Source organism: Marmota marmota, unplaced genomic scaffold (genome assembly GCF_001458135.2).
Source record: "Marmota marmota marmota unplaced genomic scaffold, marMar, whole genome shotgun sequence".
Classification (NCBI taxonomy): Eukaryota; Metazoa; Chordata; class Mammalia; order Rodentia; family Sciuridae; genus Marmota; species Marmota marmota.
In genome coordinates, this window is record NW_026000221.1 from 1162321 (window position 1) to 1178891 (window position 16571).

Sequence of the window (16571 nt, forward strand, 5' to 3'; positions counted from 1 at the left end):
TTTTTAAGTTGAATCACTGTAAAAAGTAATTAGTGACTTCAAAGATAGAATAATTATATAGGCAAAAGACATATAAACACACATGAAAGTATACTAAACTTAGAACTGGCTTAATTGAACCATAATTTAGAATAGGCCCTATTCCAATGGGACTGAGGAACAAGTATTAGATCTAAGTAGTCAGAATCAGCAATCATACCCTTTTACCCATTCTCCTCCTTCCTTCCTGGAACAGAGATCTCTATATGAGGTCTAGAGATTCAGCAATCATCCTGAAACCATGAATCAAGAAGTCTCAAACTTAGGATTGTGAAGTCAATGGACTGTCTTCAATTATATAAGAGAGCCACTGTCTCACTCCAAATGTTTTTTAAGAAAAATAAATCCTATGTGTTAAACTCATTGTTAACAGTGTTGTGACTACCAACAAAATTTTCCTGTAGATACTAATAGAATTTCTGATAGTATTAATAGGATTTTCCTTTACTTGTTCTGACTTACAAATGATACATACCCATCAACTTTGTTACAGTGACCAGACCAGGGAGTAGACACTCAAATCAAGTAAGGGGTATTGAAATCTTCCTCTAGACTGACCTATGGTCTTAGGAGAAAGATCTCCTTCTTTCCATTAAAAGCTAAAAGTTTGAAGACACAAACTGGTGTGAATATACTTTGTATACAATCAGAGATATGAAAAATTGTGCTCTATATGTGTAATAAGAATAGTAATACATTCTGCTGCCACATATAAATTTTAAAAATAAATTAGTAAACAATCAAACAAAAAAAGCTAAAAGTTTGGCTTGGATTGTAGCTCACAGAGTGCTTGCATAGCACGTGTGAGGCGCTGGGTTCAATCCTCAGCACCACATTAAAAACAAATAAATAAAATAAAGGTATTGTGTCCAACTACAATTAAAAAAAAAAAAAAAAGGAAGTCCAAGCTTCTAGATCCAGTTCTGTCTGAATGAACTCTAACCAGACTTCCCAATTATGCAAGCTATATATTTCTAACACTTGCATCCAAGAGGCTCCTAAATACCACAGTGGGTATAAACACACAAATAACTCTTTTAGGGTTTTAAAAAAAGTGCCCTTTGTTATTCCACGTAATTCAAGTTACATTTGTCCTTCTCCAGTTGCCTACTATTTCCTTTCCCATATTACTACCACACTGAATTGCTTGCTCTTTTCTATATACACTTCACATTTTTCTATTTATGTGATTTTTGCCTACTATTCTCTCACAATAATGCCCTTCTCTCTCAATCTCTAATCACATTTCCTCTAAAACACCACAGGATGTTTTTTGTATCCCTTAGAAGTTTTGACCTTGTATTACAGTTATTCTTGTGCATGTCTTATCTACCCAACTGAACCACTCTAATAACACTAAGATATGTGATCAGAGCCTTTGTTTGATTTGTATATCTCCCCACAGGTCAATTTGTCTCCAGAATCCATGTTATGTGTATTAAACCTATCCTATTTCAGAACTGTCAACACCTCAGTAGCTAGGCACCAATAGCAATATAACTTAATCTAATCATATTGGGTACCACAAAAAGCCATATTAATACAAATGAGAAGAATGAACAGTATTCAAATTATATTCAGGTAGGCAAATACAAGTATCTAAAACAGAAAAGGTCCAACTTTGTCTAATTTGAGAAATGTCTTACTTAGATATGTTCAGGTATTAACAGACTTTTGCTGAGCTACCCAAAAAAAATCTATTCTAGACCTCAGTCCATTTTTGTTACCTCCCAGGAATATCTACAAGAAAGATCTCTACCTCCCCCAACCTATCCAACATTATTTTTTGGTTTTTATTTTTTTGGTACTGTGAATTGAACTCGGGGACATTCAACCACTGAGCCCATCCCCAGCCCTATTTTGAATTTTATATAGATATAGGGTCTCACTGAGTTGCTTAGCCCCTCGCCGTTGCTGAGCCTGGCTTTGAACTCGCAATCCTCCTGCCTCAGCCTCCCACGTTGCTGGGATTACAGGTGTGCACCATAGCACCTGGCCCCTAACATTATTTTTCTGGAGATCTTTCTGAAGAGAAAATCCCCTCCAACCAGTATCCTAACTGTAAGCCGCACTTGGACCTCTATCTAGGTCCAAAATGTATATAGTTAATGTCTTCAGTTTCCCTAACTCTCCTATGATCTATTTTTTACTAATTTATTCTTATCACTTTGACTTTTAGGCCTTTTATCTTCCCTTTAGTTCTATCCAACTGATAGCTTATCCTTTATGTACTAGCACATAGAAACACAGACCTCAGAAAAATTAAATATACAGGAAAAAATAGTCAATAATAATAGCAACATTTATTGAATACTTAAGCACAGAGCTACATACTTTATAAAGTGACTCAGATTCTCATGACAATCCTGATACTGTCGAACTAATTTTAGAAATATGGAGTCTGGTCCTAACACAGTTAAAATTTAAGTCCAGCTCTGTCTAGTCACACAGCCCACATTTCTTCCACTATCATACTGCCAAATATGAGATGTTGACTCTGATCTCCTACCTTCCAGCCTTGTCCCTATTCTAATAATCTATTTTCTATTCAGCAATCAAAGTGATCCTTTACTTAACATTACTTCTTTGCTCAAATCCCTCCAATGGTTACTCCCTTGTCCAGAGAAAAAGCCAAAGATCTTATTAAGGCCAATGAGTACCTGGTCTGCCTACCCCTCCCTTCCCCAATTCGCTCTCATTTTTCTCTCTCATTTATTCAACTCCAGCCTTACTCTAGGCTGTTCAAACCCCAGGATCTTTAAATTTACTGGTTTCTCTGCCTGTTACACTTTCTCCTCCCTGTCTCAAAATTCCTTCACTTCCTTTAGGTGTCTACTCAAATGCCATCTTCTCAATAGGACCTTCATTGACCACCAATTTTAAATTGCTACTTCCTAACCTTAGTACTCCCTATCCCGCTCTTCTGCTGTTATTTTTTTCTCTAAAATACTTATCACTGTGTGACATACCACATATTTATTTTCCATTATTTGCTCCCAGTACTAGATTAAAAACTCCATGGAAATAGGAACTTGAAATATTCTGTTCACTGTATCTGGAATATAGCAGGTACATACATATTTATTGAATGAGTAAGTACAGAGCTTTATTCTTCCCAAATGATCTCAAATACATTTTGAGTAAAAATGATCTCAAATACATTTTGCAGAAAGTGAAAGCAAAGGCAATCTGCCTTTGTTCTAGTCTAGGTCAATTCAGCAAATCTTACCTCTCAGATGATGCCTTTAAACAACAGTCCTCAATTTTTTTTCATAGTGCTCAATATACAGCCATGTCATTGAGCAAACTGAGCAGACAAACCAACTTAACCAGAATGCAGTATGATAATCAAATAAAACTTACAGCAAAGTTAATCAGACACATATTTAATGACATGCATAATTGTTATTGTGCTGCATGGTAACTAGTCATAAATGGTAGGTGCTTCATGTAAATGACTCTAATTACTATTTCTCTTACACAACCAAATCAAGCATCTCTAGGATCAGCTTCACAGAAAAACAGGAGGGGGAAACTGGATACCTAATTCTGGGTTGAAAGTCGTCTCTTATTCCACCCCTTAGACATGGCGCTAATGATCTCTCAACCTGTTAGGTCTTCAAAAGAGTAACTTTTCCTTCTACAGCAGGAGAGGTTTCCTTGCACTGGCGGCCAGGCCTTGGTCATGTCACAAAGCTGAACAAAATCAATCACTAATTTACATCTGGCAAGAAAATGAGGACAGGTAAGCTACTGGGGAAATCAAGTTAAGAGGTCAAATTTACTAAGGACTGACACAAACATTAATAGGTTCTTCACACAATTCCTCTAATCACTTCTCCAGCCTACCTATACCCCCAAACTCTGTTCCCAAGAAAGTAGAGGAATAAGTAGACATAGGGTGGTTCTAATGAGGATTCCCTGCTCCAAACTCTCTCATTGGGCCTAAAATGTCACCAAAAAGGGTAAGTTTGGTTAACAAGTTAACACTATTAGAATTATTGATCAGTGGCCATTGTCTTTGCTTCTTATTTAAACTCACAGGAGGATAAAGGGCCCCCTACTCTCTTATAGGTTTATTTAAACCTACCCAGATTTCACAGTCTAGACTAAATGATGTCTCTGGGACATCATTCCAATTCAGTGGCACTTTTCTCTGATTATACTTACTTTCAGGGACATTCACTTGGGTATAAACCATTCACTCTATATCACTTTGTAATTAATCTTCTTAGGTAAATGCTTATTTCCCCAAAGAGACTGCAAGTTCCTTGATGGCAGAAATCTTATCTTAAACTTCCTTAGCAAACTCCATAAGTAAGGCCTACCACAATTTAAAAAGTATTTCATAAGTATTGGGATGAATTAAAAGGTAAATAAGAATCAGTGGCAAAAAGGATCTAGATGAGTTGACACTGAAAAGAAGAATGTAATGTTCTAGATAGCTCAAAACAAATGTCCCTTTGAAAAAGAAAGATTGACTGTTATTCAGGATATAGCAGAGAGCTCCTGAACTTCCTCATGCTGAGAATTAAAAACTTCCTCATGATGCAGACAGATGCCAAGAAAGCTAAAACTGACATATTCTCTGGATAAGCACAGCCTAGCTATATCTACATATGTATATCACCAGCTTTTGTTTCTATAAATTGTAACTGCTTCCATGGGACCAATAGAGAAACAATCTAGCTGCTTCTCCCCAGTTTGATCAAGCTATGTAAAAACCATTTTCCCTTTTTACATCATTTACTTATTTCTTATGCAGAGGAATGACCAAATCTGGCCACCAGGGTTCCAAGCAATTTGCCTGGCTTGGCTGCCGGTAACAACATCTTCAGACAGAGGTCTGAGACATTAGGATGACATATAGTATCAGGGCTATTAGAATATTAGGACTTTCTATTATGTCAGAAAACACATTTATACCCAAAATGTCTGAAAGTCCACAAGACCCAGAAAGCAAATCCAATTGAGTAGCATCAGACTGAGTCACTGACCCTGGACCCAGTAAAATAAGAACCTGAAAGGCTCTGCCTGAATGATGAAGACAGTTAGTTAGTCTCAGTCTATTTTGTCCACCTGATCGTATCAGCTTAACAAGTTCAATAAGAACAACCTGGTACTGGTAATACAAGTCTGCATTTGGTTTGAGAAAATTAAAACACAAGCCCAAATTCTTTTACAGCAAATATTCCCCTGCCATACGCTAGTAAGGAAAAGGCCTGAATGCAAATACCATGTAGCTTATAGATATCTGACAGTAATGAATGCCAGAGGTTCCTATTGAAGTACAAAATAGCAAAGTTTGATGTGGGAGATACCAGTAGGAGATACTCTATATTCTTCTTCTTCTTCTTTTTTTTTTGTTAATATTTTTTCAGTTGTTGATGGGCTTTATTTTATTTATTTTTATGTGGTGCTGAGGATCACACCCAGTGCCTCATACATACTAGGTGAGCACTCTACCACTGAGCCACAACCCTAGCCTCTCTATTTTACTCTTTACCTAATAATTCGGACTTGAAGGAAGTTATCTACTCTTAGAGTTCACAGGGACATTCAGCTTCTCAAACTCATTTATTTCTAGACCTCAGTACTGAATAAGTGATTGACTCAGATGACCAATACCAGTGAGTAAGCATGCATAGTAAGACAGAATCATCTCTTCCCTCTCTGGACACCAAAGGCTTGGCCCCAGAATTCTTTTAGTCACTGAAACTCTCAGCTTAAAAAAAGAAAAAAGAAAAAAAAAAAATCAGACTAAAGAACTGTGTCAAATTGAAACTGCAGCTAGACTCCATTCCTTTAGTACTCTTCTGTTAAAAGGAGTTGACAGCCAGATTTAGGTCCGCAAACTTCATTCTAATTGAAAGACTACAATGCTATATATAAAGCTCTTTTAAAATGACCACAAAATCTTTGACCTAGGAATTTCACTATTGGGAATAATAATAGCAGCTAATGCTTCTTAAGTACTTACTGTGTGCTAAACACTGCTAAGCCCTTTTCTTAAAATGTCTCATTTAGCCTCCTATGTATGAAAATAATGCCTGAATACTCACTTTTAATTATTCAATAAGTGTAAGCCATTCTTATTATTACAAGGAACATGTACTACTTAATAATCAGAAAAATCCACAAACATTAAATTACAAGTTTACATACTTTCTTATTTAATAACTAAGATGTATACTACTTCAGAAAAATTAAATACTATTCATTTATTTTTGGAAATTTTAATTTATAAAATACTTCACAACTATACAATTTCAGATTTAAATACATCTATTATAGGAATCAAGCAGAGAATGTTGCAACACCTACTATATAAGGGTTACATTCAATATGACAGATCACAGAAAGGTAGCTATGATAATGCTATTATATTTAGAGGTAGAAATCATAGAAAGGAAGGATCAGGATGATATTTCAAGGAGTGTGATTAACAAGAAGATTTTCTTAATCAATATCTCACACTGGCCAGACATGCCTATAATCCCAGCAACTCAGGAGGCTGAGATAGGAGGATCACAAGTTTAAGTCCAGCCTCAGCAACTGAGCAAGACCCTGTATCAAAATAAAAAAATAAAAAGGACTGGGGATGTAGTTCAGTGGCAAAGCACCCTAGGTTCAATCCCCAGTATCAACACACACACACACACACACACCCCTCCAAACTACACCAAAACTCTGGCTTTTGGTATACTCTCAGAGATATAAACCAATAGCTCCAGGGTAACTCAGCAGAGACATGTGGGATATGAGTATAAATTAGGGTTATTTTTCAGCTGCTATCTCCAGGTAGAATTTCTATCTTAAACAAACAAAAAAGCCAGAAGAGACTTATTTTGAATAAAAAAATAGGTAACACTAGACTTAGATTCTCAAGTTCTACCAGAATCTCAATATTTGAATATATGAGTTGGGATTACAACTACTGCATTGTACTGGTCTTTGGCCTACCTATAGCAAATAAGTTGAAACATTAAAAGAGGAAAGGGTTTTTCCTTCCCCACTCCTAAGGTCCAAGTAACAACATACTAAAACAAATAAAAACCATGAAAGTACCAGAAAATTAACTACAAAAAAAAAAAGAAAGCAACTTTAACTTTGAAGAGCGGCTTTCCCTACATTGAATTGTAGAGGATTACAAAACCACATACAAATAAAAGTAAGAGTCTGGCTGTCCTGATGAGTCTTTACCTGCTTCTTGCTCCATCAGACCATTGCAGTACATAGCATGTCGCTCAATCTTTGTGGATGGGAAGCCTTGATCACATAATGGGCAGGATACCTGGGTACTAGATGAGAAGGTAGAAGTAGGCATATCCTTCTCAGCATCTTCCCTGTTACCAACCTGAAGAACGTGACAAACAGGAATTGTAACATCTTTAGCTTATCATCTATCTTTCCCACTAAAGATTCTATCCCAATTACTTTCAAAGAGACAATACCAATCAACGTATCAAATTCAGGGCTAAGGCCTGGGAGACACTACTCTTATAGTTAATACTTAAATATACTAAGTTGCCAGCTATACACTAAGCCCTATGTATGAATTACTTATTTAATTCTCACATTCTTACAAAGGCATAGACATGAGAAAAGTATTGCCCCAAACAGTAAGGGAACTTGCACAGTGTCACACACAAACAAATAGATGTCAGAGTTGAAATTCAAAACAAGGACTATCTAGATAGCTCTAAACCTTGAGGACACTGGCCTCTATCTACCACACTGCATGGTATTCATTGCCCAAGTATACTGTTTATCTCTTGTGTTTCACATTTTATATTTCAATAGCATCTTAAAGATGCTTTTCAATCTCATAAAAAAGAAAACTGTGGTCATTGAAACTTTAAGATAAAAGGCATTAAAAAACAAAAGATTCTAAGCCAAAAGTAGCACGATTAGAATTTAAGCTAAGAGCCTAGGTCTGTGCTTATACCAAAAAGATATAACACCTTGTGTTTAATTTGTGACTTTTTGGACTGAAAGGGGACACAAAGACCCAAAGAGCCATAGAAAAGTCATTATAAGATAATCAATTCTTTTGAAGCCACACTTAAATTTTCTTTACTCCTCAGTGTTTTATAGTCATCATTTCTCCTATAGTTGCCAGTGTCTCTCAGAGGCAGTTTTATTTTACCTACACAGGTTAGTCAGAGCCAGGGACTCTGCAGTGATTAATTCAACAGTATGCGTGGGCACTGCAGCACTACTGCCTAACTCTTGCTTCAAAGGACAGCATGTCCTATCCAATCAATGTGTAACAGTCCTGCACAGCTACTGCTTCCACTTAAGACCAAGGAGCATCTGGGCTGTCATTATACCTTACTACAGGGTGAAAAAAAGAAGTCCTCATCCGGTATAAAAACAAAATAGGACCCAAATTGCAATGTATAGTTAATTTAACCTCTGAATCAACTGTGGTTGTTTTGGTTGTTGTTTATTTTTTGGTTTTGGTTTGTAAATTTGGACCATTTCTAAAATCTACTGTTTGTGAATGGAATCCAGCAGAGAGGGAAACAGACCTTCTAAATACCAAGCCAAAAAAAAATAAATAAAAAATTAAAAAATAAATACCAAGCCAAACACACTTACTTGATATTAAAAAGACATATTCTAGATGGGGAAAAACAGAAAGATGAGAAAGGAACTAACAGTGGTTAAGTTCTTACACTATGCCAGGCTCTGCCACGCATTTTCCATATCCATCCCTCACAATCCAACTGGACATAGGTATCACTAGCTCCAGTAGTATAGAAAGGAAAATTGAAGCTTGGAAAGGTAAAGTAATCTGCTGAACACAAAGTTAGTAAGTGAATAATCTAGACTCAAACCGAGGCCTAATTCACATCAAAACTTTCAGTATTTTCATTAATGAAAATGGCAGAAGCAAAAACAGCCTCCCTTCTCATTTGTTTTTAGAAGTTGAACCCGAACATACCAGGGAGATTACATGATTTTATTATTCTCTTGGAGGTACAGAAAGTCAAGTGGGTCTGGAATTTCTAGGTGCTGTTATTCTAAGCCAAGTCACTGAGCTTCTCAAAAATTCAGGTTCCTCTGTTCAAACAACTCATAAGAAAAAGTTGTCTTGTACAGGCAAAGCAATTTGAGCAGAGAGGGAAATCAATAAATCCTAAAATTTACAAGCATTCTTGAGTTACTGAAAGTTAGTGGTGATTGAGCAGTTACTTGAAATTCTAAAGTTCACTAAGTACAGAGATAATATGAGTGTCACTGGTGCTCACAATAGCACTACAACACTCCTTTTGTATTCATTGCCACTCTATAAAGTGCAGAGAATGTACCCAAAACTATTAATATATTTGAAAGGAAGTAATCTTTATTATTATTTTATGGATATGAGACTATTTCCAACCACATTCACAGGAAAACCAGAAGCTTTCTGAAAATTTTTATATTAAAAATAAGATATTTTCCCCAATGCCATTAAAAAGGTCTATTTAAATTAACTACTACAGAGGAACCTCAAAGAGGAAAATACAAGCAACACAGCTTTTATCTGTGTAGATTCTGCAGAATGATTTCTACTTTTTTAAAAATACTAAACAGCAATTTCTTAAAAGTGGTACTCAGACACTGATTCTTAATCCCTTAAAGGGTTGGTTCTTACCTTTTGGCTTCAAAAGGAACCTCACCTCAAGAAAAGAACCCAGTGGAAAAAAGGCATGTTCTACAAATTACCAAACCCTCTAACCTTCACCCAGTTTAGATGTAGTTTAGAGAGTCATTTATTCAGATCTTTCTCCTTACCATTTAGGACTCTAACACAAGTTACCTTTAAAAAAATTACTCATTAAACTCACCGTTTAACTCTGAATAATTTCTATTAACTCCTCTGAAAACAGAATATTTATCTGAGAATCCAACTAAGGGATTAAACAATCAGGTATGATATTGAGAAACCATTATTTTCAAAGAAACCTGACTTCTGTGGGAAATCAAATCAAGAGGGGCTGCAGTTCTGCCACAGCTATTCCACAGACTTTAGCAGTGCTGAGCAACTACCCATCACTGGTAAGCTAATATCACTGAACAGCCACAATACTCACAAAGCAGTAAAATAGTAACTGTTTCCACATGTACACTTCTACTTGTACCAAATCTCTGCTAAGTGTTTTATAATCCTTATCTAATTTAATCTGAAGAGCAACCCCCAAAAATAAAAATATTTTGCCTCCAATTTTTATATGAAGAGGTGAAATTCAGAAGAGCGGTCCTCTTCTGTGCTGCATTAATACCCTAGGAATCTACTATGACATTTGTCAGACCACATTATAATTATCTGTTTATGTGTCTATTTTCTCCCTTATCAGGACCCTGTGAAGGCAGGAACATCATTTTTTATTTTTTAAATTTATCTTGGCATCTCTAAGAGTCTTAAAACAATGAATAATACAAAGTATAAAAACCATAAAAACCTGCCTAATAAATGAATAAACAATGAATTTGTCCAACATCACAAAGTGGTGGGACTGGCATTCAAACCCATGTCTTCTAATTCCAATGTGCAAGAACCTTACACTATATCATACCACCTTTCAATAGAAGACAAAAAACTGTATTCACAGATTTCAAAGGCAAGAGTCCACATCCTTTTTATGCACAGAAAATATTCAATTCTATCTTTCTTGTAACTAATAAGTGATTATTCAATGACTTAAAAACCACAGTATTTTTAACTTCTTTTCATGGAAACTTCTGGCTACTTAGGAATATCCAGATATCAGCTAACAGAGATAGAAAAAGAGGACATTTAAAGTGAGAAAGGCTATACAACTCTACTGTTTGAGGCAGAGTAGTGCAGAATGCACACTATAAATTCCAAATAGGATTCACGTTTTTTGACCCCCAAAATAGTATCCTTTGCAATCACAGATGGGTAAGAAATCAGCCTTGATGAACTAATTAAAGGCTTCTATAAGGCTTTTTCTGTATGTTTGGAAAACTATGTTATTACTACTCTGACCCCCTGTTCCCATTTAGAAGGCCGTGTCCTTGCTAGGAAAAGGACCTAGAGGCCATTCTGACATTATCTAGCAAGATGTGTCCTCAGTACCTCTGAGGAAGGAAGTGTCATCATCTTTCCTACCCTCACTCGTATCAGGAAATCCTGGTCTATCAGTTGTGACGGATCAGGTTTCAAGGAACCAGCAGTGTGCATGATTCATGAAAGCAGATTCCTACCCAGTTACCTGCAGTACTGGGAAAGGGAAGTACTAAGGAAGAGATTTAACTTTTAAGGTAAAAACTGTTTTCAAAAAAAAATCGAAGGATGCAGCTCGGTGGTACAATGCTTGCCTAGCATGCATAAGATCCTGGGATAGATCCTCAGCACCACACACACACACACACACACACACACACACACGATAAGGAGGAGAAACCTAGAGTATAAAAAGGAATGAGAATTAAGTATTTTTTAAGGTGCCAGTTCAAGATAGTAAACACAAATATAACCAAAATCTTTATTTCCAGAGAAGAATTTGCTTAATTTTTAAGCTGCTTTTCATAGCAATAGATTAAAACCTTAAATTCTTTAAAAGAATTCCTGGTAGTTAAATTGCTTTGTCAGACTCAACATGAAAAATATACACTAAGAATCTTAATCAGAAGTATGAGTTTCTACCAATCAGCTTTATGGCTCTTGCAAGATATGTAATGTTAGCTACAAAAGGTAGTAATGAAAATATATTTTAACTTGGGTTTGTTATTTCTACTAACATTTTAAAATTAGGACTGAAAATTTATTTCATATAGTTATTTTTCCCAAGATTGTTCATCTCTGTTGTATATCAGTATGTAAGAGAAAATGCCCTAGAACTTCGGAGACAAACCAATATTCAAATTCTAGTTCTATTATTAATAGCAGTAAGAACTAGTGCAAATTAAACATCCTAAGCCTCTGTTTCCCCATCTGTAACAGAAATAATGCATATAAAAATATTCAAGAAATAGCAACTACTTTTATTTTTAGAAACAATGCTAAACTGATCTTAATTATAAAAATTTCTCCATGAGATAAATGTCCCCAAAGCTAAAATCCTATGCCACCTAAATCTTTTCAGCCAAAGTCAACACTGCATTAGAAAAAAGACAACCAGCAGGATTAAACAACTAAGAAAAACTATAGAGGAGAATATTCATCTCCTTGTCTCCCATTATTATTCTTACTTCATCCAGCGTTTCTCTGCTACCAGGAGAGTCTTCTCTTTCAAGGTCAAGAGTTTCAGGGGAACTTAGCTGTGTCTCTGTAATTAAAAAAATTAAGATTCCATGAATTTTCATTTTGAGTTTTAATAATTAAAAAACCAAACACCTATTTTACCCTTTGTTTATTGTAATGGCAATACAGATCTAGTCTATTTCCTTTTAAAGCTTTATTGGCATAATTTACATATAACAGAATTCACCAATTTTCAATGTACAATTTGGTGAGTTTTAACAAATATACCAATTATACATGGTACAATTTATATCACGTAACTACCACTACAATAAAAATAAAAAACAGTTGGGCGCGGCAGTGCATGCCTGTAATCTCAGCAGCTCAGGAGGGTAAGGCAGTAGGATCATGAGTTCTAAGCCAGCCTCAGCAACTTAGCGAGGCCCTAAGCAACTCAATGAGACCCTGTCTCTAAATAAAATATATAAAAAAGGGCTGGGGATGTGGCTCAATAGTTAAGTGGCCCTGGGTTCAATCCTCGGTACCAAATAAATAAATAATAAAAATCTTTCCCAATACCCCATTAAGTTAATTATAAGTATCTACTTTATGTTCCTATAGTTTTGCCTTTTCTAAAATGTCATATACATGAAATCACATAGTATATATAGTCTTGTGTCCAGCTTCTTTCACTTAGCATAATGTTTCTGAAATGTTGTCCCATGTTAGTCGTTCACTCCTTTTTACTGGTTCTCCATTATATGAATATTTCACAGTTTGTTTATCTGTTCACCAGTTGATCCATTTAGCTTATTTCCACTGTAGTTCTAGTTCCAAACTATATTAATTTTTATAAAAAACAAAAACATGCCAACATTAGGTTGGCATGAGGTTAAAGAGGTGATTAGGAAATACAGAAATTGGGACCAGAAATAGAGTATGCATTCTGGACAAAGATATGCCTTTCTTCAATACATTCTTTAAGCAGCATCTATAAATTCAAAATTAATTTAACAAATATTAATTGAACAAGTCCCAGACACTCTACTATCTATAGCTAGTATGGAGATGCAACTTGTGAGTCCCTTATAGTCTGGTTTAGGGGCTAGGAAATTATACACAGCTCTATGGGTCAAATCCAGCTGGGTGTCCATTTTTATAAATAAGGTTCTATTGAAACATAGCCACACTCATTCATCTATGTATTACCTATGGCTGCCTTTGCACTAAAACAACAGAGATGAGTAGTTTCAACAGACCTCATGTCCCAAACAGCCTAAAATATTTACTAGTCTTCTTTTATTTAAAAGATGGGAGGTGGGAGAAAAAAAAAAGTGAAAAAATGTTTTAAGTCTGCTAACCTCTGCTAGCCTCTGCTAACCTCTGCTCTAGACAACTGTCATTTAATATAACAAAAGCATAGTAACTGCTGGGCACAGTGACACACGCCTGTAATCCCGACAGCTTGAGAGGCTAAGGCAGGAGGATCGCGAGTTCAAAGCCAGCCTCAGCAAAAACAAAGCATTAAGCAACTCAGTGAGACTTATTATAAAATACAAAATTGGGCTGGGGATGTGGCTCAGTGGCCCCAAGTTCAATCCCTGGTACTCCCCGCCCCCCCAAAAAATACCACACAGTAATTATACACCAAATGACAACAAATTTATAAAAGAAATATCAGAAAGTGAATTTTATATCCCTCCCAAACTCCATATGTTAGGTTGAAATCCTAACCCCCAATGTGATGATATTTGAAGTAGATTGGGAGGAAATTAGAATATAAGGGAAAAGACCTCAAGAATGGAATTAGTGCCCTTATAAAAGGGAGTTCAGAGGGCTGGGGTTGTGGCTCAGAGGTAGAGCACCCAACTAGCATGTGTGGGGCACTGGGGTCGATCCTCAGCACCAGATAAAAATAAAATAAAGATATTGTGTCCATCTATAACTAAAAAAATAAATATAAAAAAAAAAGAAAAAGAAAAGGAGGTCAGAGAGCTCATTCATCCTCTTTCTGCCATGTGTGAACACAGTGAAAAGGTGCCATCTATGAACAAGGAAGCAGGCTCTCACCAGACACAGAATCTGCAGAGGCCTTGATCCTGGACTCCCCATTCTACAGAACTGTGAGAAATAAATTTCTGTTGTTTACAAGCCACAGTGTACGTATTTTATTGTTTCAGCCCAAACTGGACAAATAATTTATCTCAGAAGGCAAATCCTGTAAGTTCTCTGTTATTTGATACTGTACTTACTATTTCTAACTGATACTTTCGTGCTTCACAAATACAATAAATAGCCAGTGTTAGGCAAACAAACTATCTACAAGATTCTAGGACTGGAGATATAGCTCAAGTGGCTTGCCTGGCACATCTGAAGCACTGGGTTTGATCCTCAGAACCACATAAAAAAGAATAAAATAAAGATGTTGTGTCCACCTAAAACTAAAAAATAAATATTAAAAAAAAGATTCTAAAATATTTTCTGAATCATTAAAAAAGAGTTAAATACACTTCTAATAATAAATGTATTTTAATACATCATGATTTTTTTGAAATTGGATACACAGATTTTTATCCCCTTGATGGAAAAAGGCTTATAGTGCACATACTTCAAAATCTTCTTTAAGTTTCCCTGAGAGAATGTATTATAAAAGACATTTAGTCTGTTCAAAAATAAGAGCTGCTCACTACTTGGACTACTGCAATAATAAAAAGTTTTTAATTAAGCTTTATGTGAATAGCTGAATGTCCAACTACAAACAACTCAAGAGGGTGTTAGCTCCTCAGAAATAAACAATGCTACCAGCATGTGCAATGTGGGAGCAATATGTCTATAATCTTGCCTCTTCAAACAAAGTAAATAACACTAGAAAGATAATGAATTTTGAGTATCAGACCCCTGAAACTGTCAGAAATATGAGACAAAAGGAAACAGGTAACAAACTATCTATATTCAATTTGTGCTTCAACCCATTTAGAACAATTTTTTGGTACAATTTAGATGCATAGCTTAAAAATTCTATATCAAAAAAGAAATTCAGGAGTTTGTTTGGTTTCATGGAGAACTAGTTCTACTTTCTTAACAAAGGGAACATTAGTATTTTGAAAACCTTTTGCAATCTCATTTAGAAGTAGTTTATATCAGAAAATATTTGGACTTCATTTGCAGGCTAATGACAGCAAGTCATGATCATAAAAGTTATTTAACTTCAGTCATTAAGGGCTTGCTTTTCCTTCTCTCACTAACTAGGACTTTCAAGATCATTATATTTGGAGGTTCCTCCGACAATATCCTATGTGACATCACGTGCCATATCCAAAACAGGTAGACTAGATGACTTCACAGAAAGATGGCATGATGCAGGAATCCCAGACAGAGATTAAGAGATTAAGCTTTCTTTTCATGAAGATAGTACATAGCTTTCTTGAATGCTCCTGCGAAAATCTCAGCACTTTGTAATGGGGTCTCCTAATGGGTATTATTAGGCAATGATCCAAATACCTTTCAAATGAACTAAGGAACTACTTTCAATAAAAATCAACATAAATGTATTTTTAAAATAAATAAAACTTCATGATAGGCTAACAAATATTTTAAAATATTTCCAGAGCTTTCCTTTGTTTCCAAGTCTCTTTGGGGAAAAAAAAACTGAAGAAAAGAAAACTGACTATCTCTAATCCTGACAGACTATATAAGACCTGAAGGAAACCCAGATGACTGATAGAAACATCCGTACATCACTTGCTGTTCAAAGAATTTAAACATTAAGAAGTTCCTCAATCTCACATGAATGAAATTATTGATAAATATAATGGGCTCCACTTTTTTTTGGGGGGGAGGGGGGCTCCACTTTTTAAAAAGAAAAGTTTCTTAAAAAGTAGTGGTTTACGACTGAGGCTGTAGGTCAGTGGCAGAGCGCGTGCCCAGCATGCGTGAGGCACTGGGTTCGATCCATAGCACCACATAAAATAAACAAATAAAATAAAGGCATTCTGTCCATCTATAAATACAAGAAAAAATTTTTTTTTAAAAATGTAGTGGGTTTAGTCAAGCATGTAATCCCAGTGGCTCAGGGGGCTGAATCAGAAGAATTCCAAGTTCAAGGCCAGCCTCAGCAACTTAGCAAGGCCCTGAGCAACTTAGGTAAACCCTGTTTCAAAATAAAAAAACAAAACAGTGGTTTAGTGCTCCTGGGTTCAATCCCTGGCACCAAAAAAAGGTAATGATTTACATCACAAAAAAAAATTCTTTATATCATACAGTGATTCAACTCAAGAATTCTATTAGATAGTAGGTATTTCAGTTCATTTAAAATTACTTTGTATATGTGGCCTGG

General features: G+C 35.6%; 1 protein-coding gene across 6 annotated transcripts in view; it reads right to left on the minus strand.

Annotated features, from left to right (window-relative positions):
* Window positions 1-16571, minus strand: part of Uimc1 (ubiquitin interaction motif containing 1) — a 139075-nt gene that overhangs the window by 34164 nt on the left and 88340 nt on the right. For all 6 annotated transcript variants that reach the window (XM_015488522.2, XM_048792064.1, XM_048792063.1 and 3 more), the window contains 2 exons: window positions 12244-12320; window positions 7243-7396 (listed from right to left, as the gene is read on the minus strand). In XM_015488522.2, coding sequence (XP_015344008.1) covers window positions 7243-7396; window positions 12244-12320 — 231 coding nt within the window. The remainder of the gene's footprint in view (window positions 1-7242; window positions 7397-12243; window positions 12321-16571) is intronic.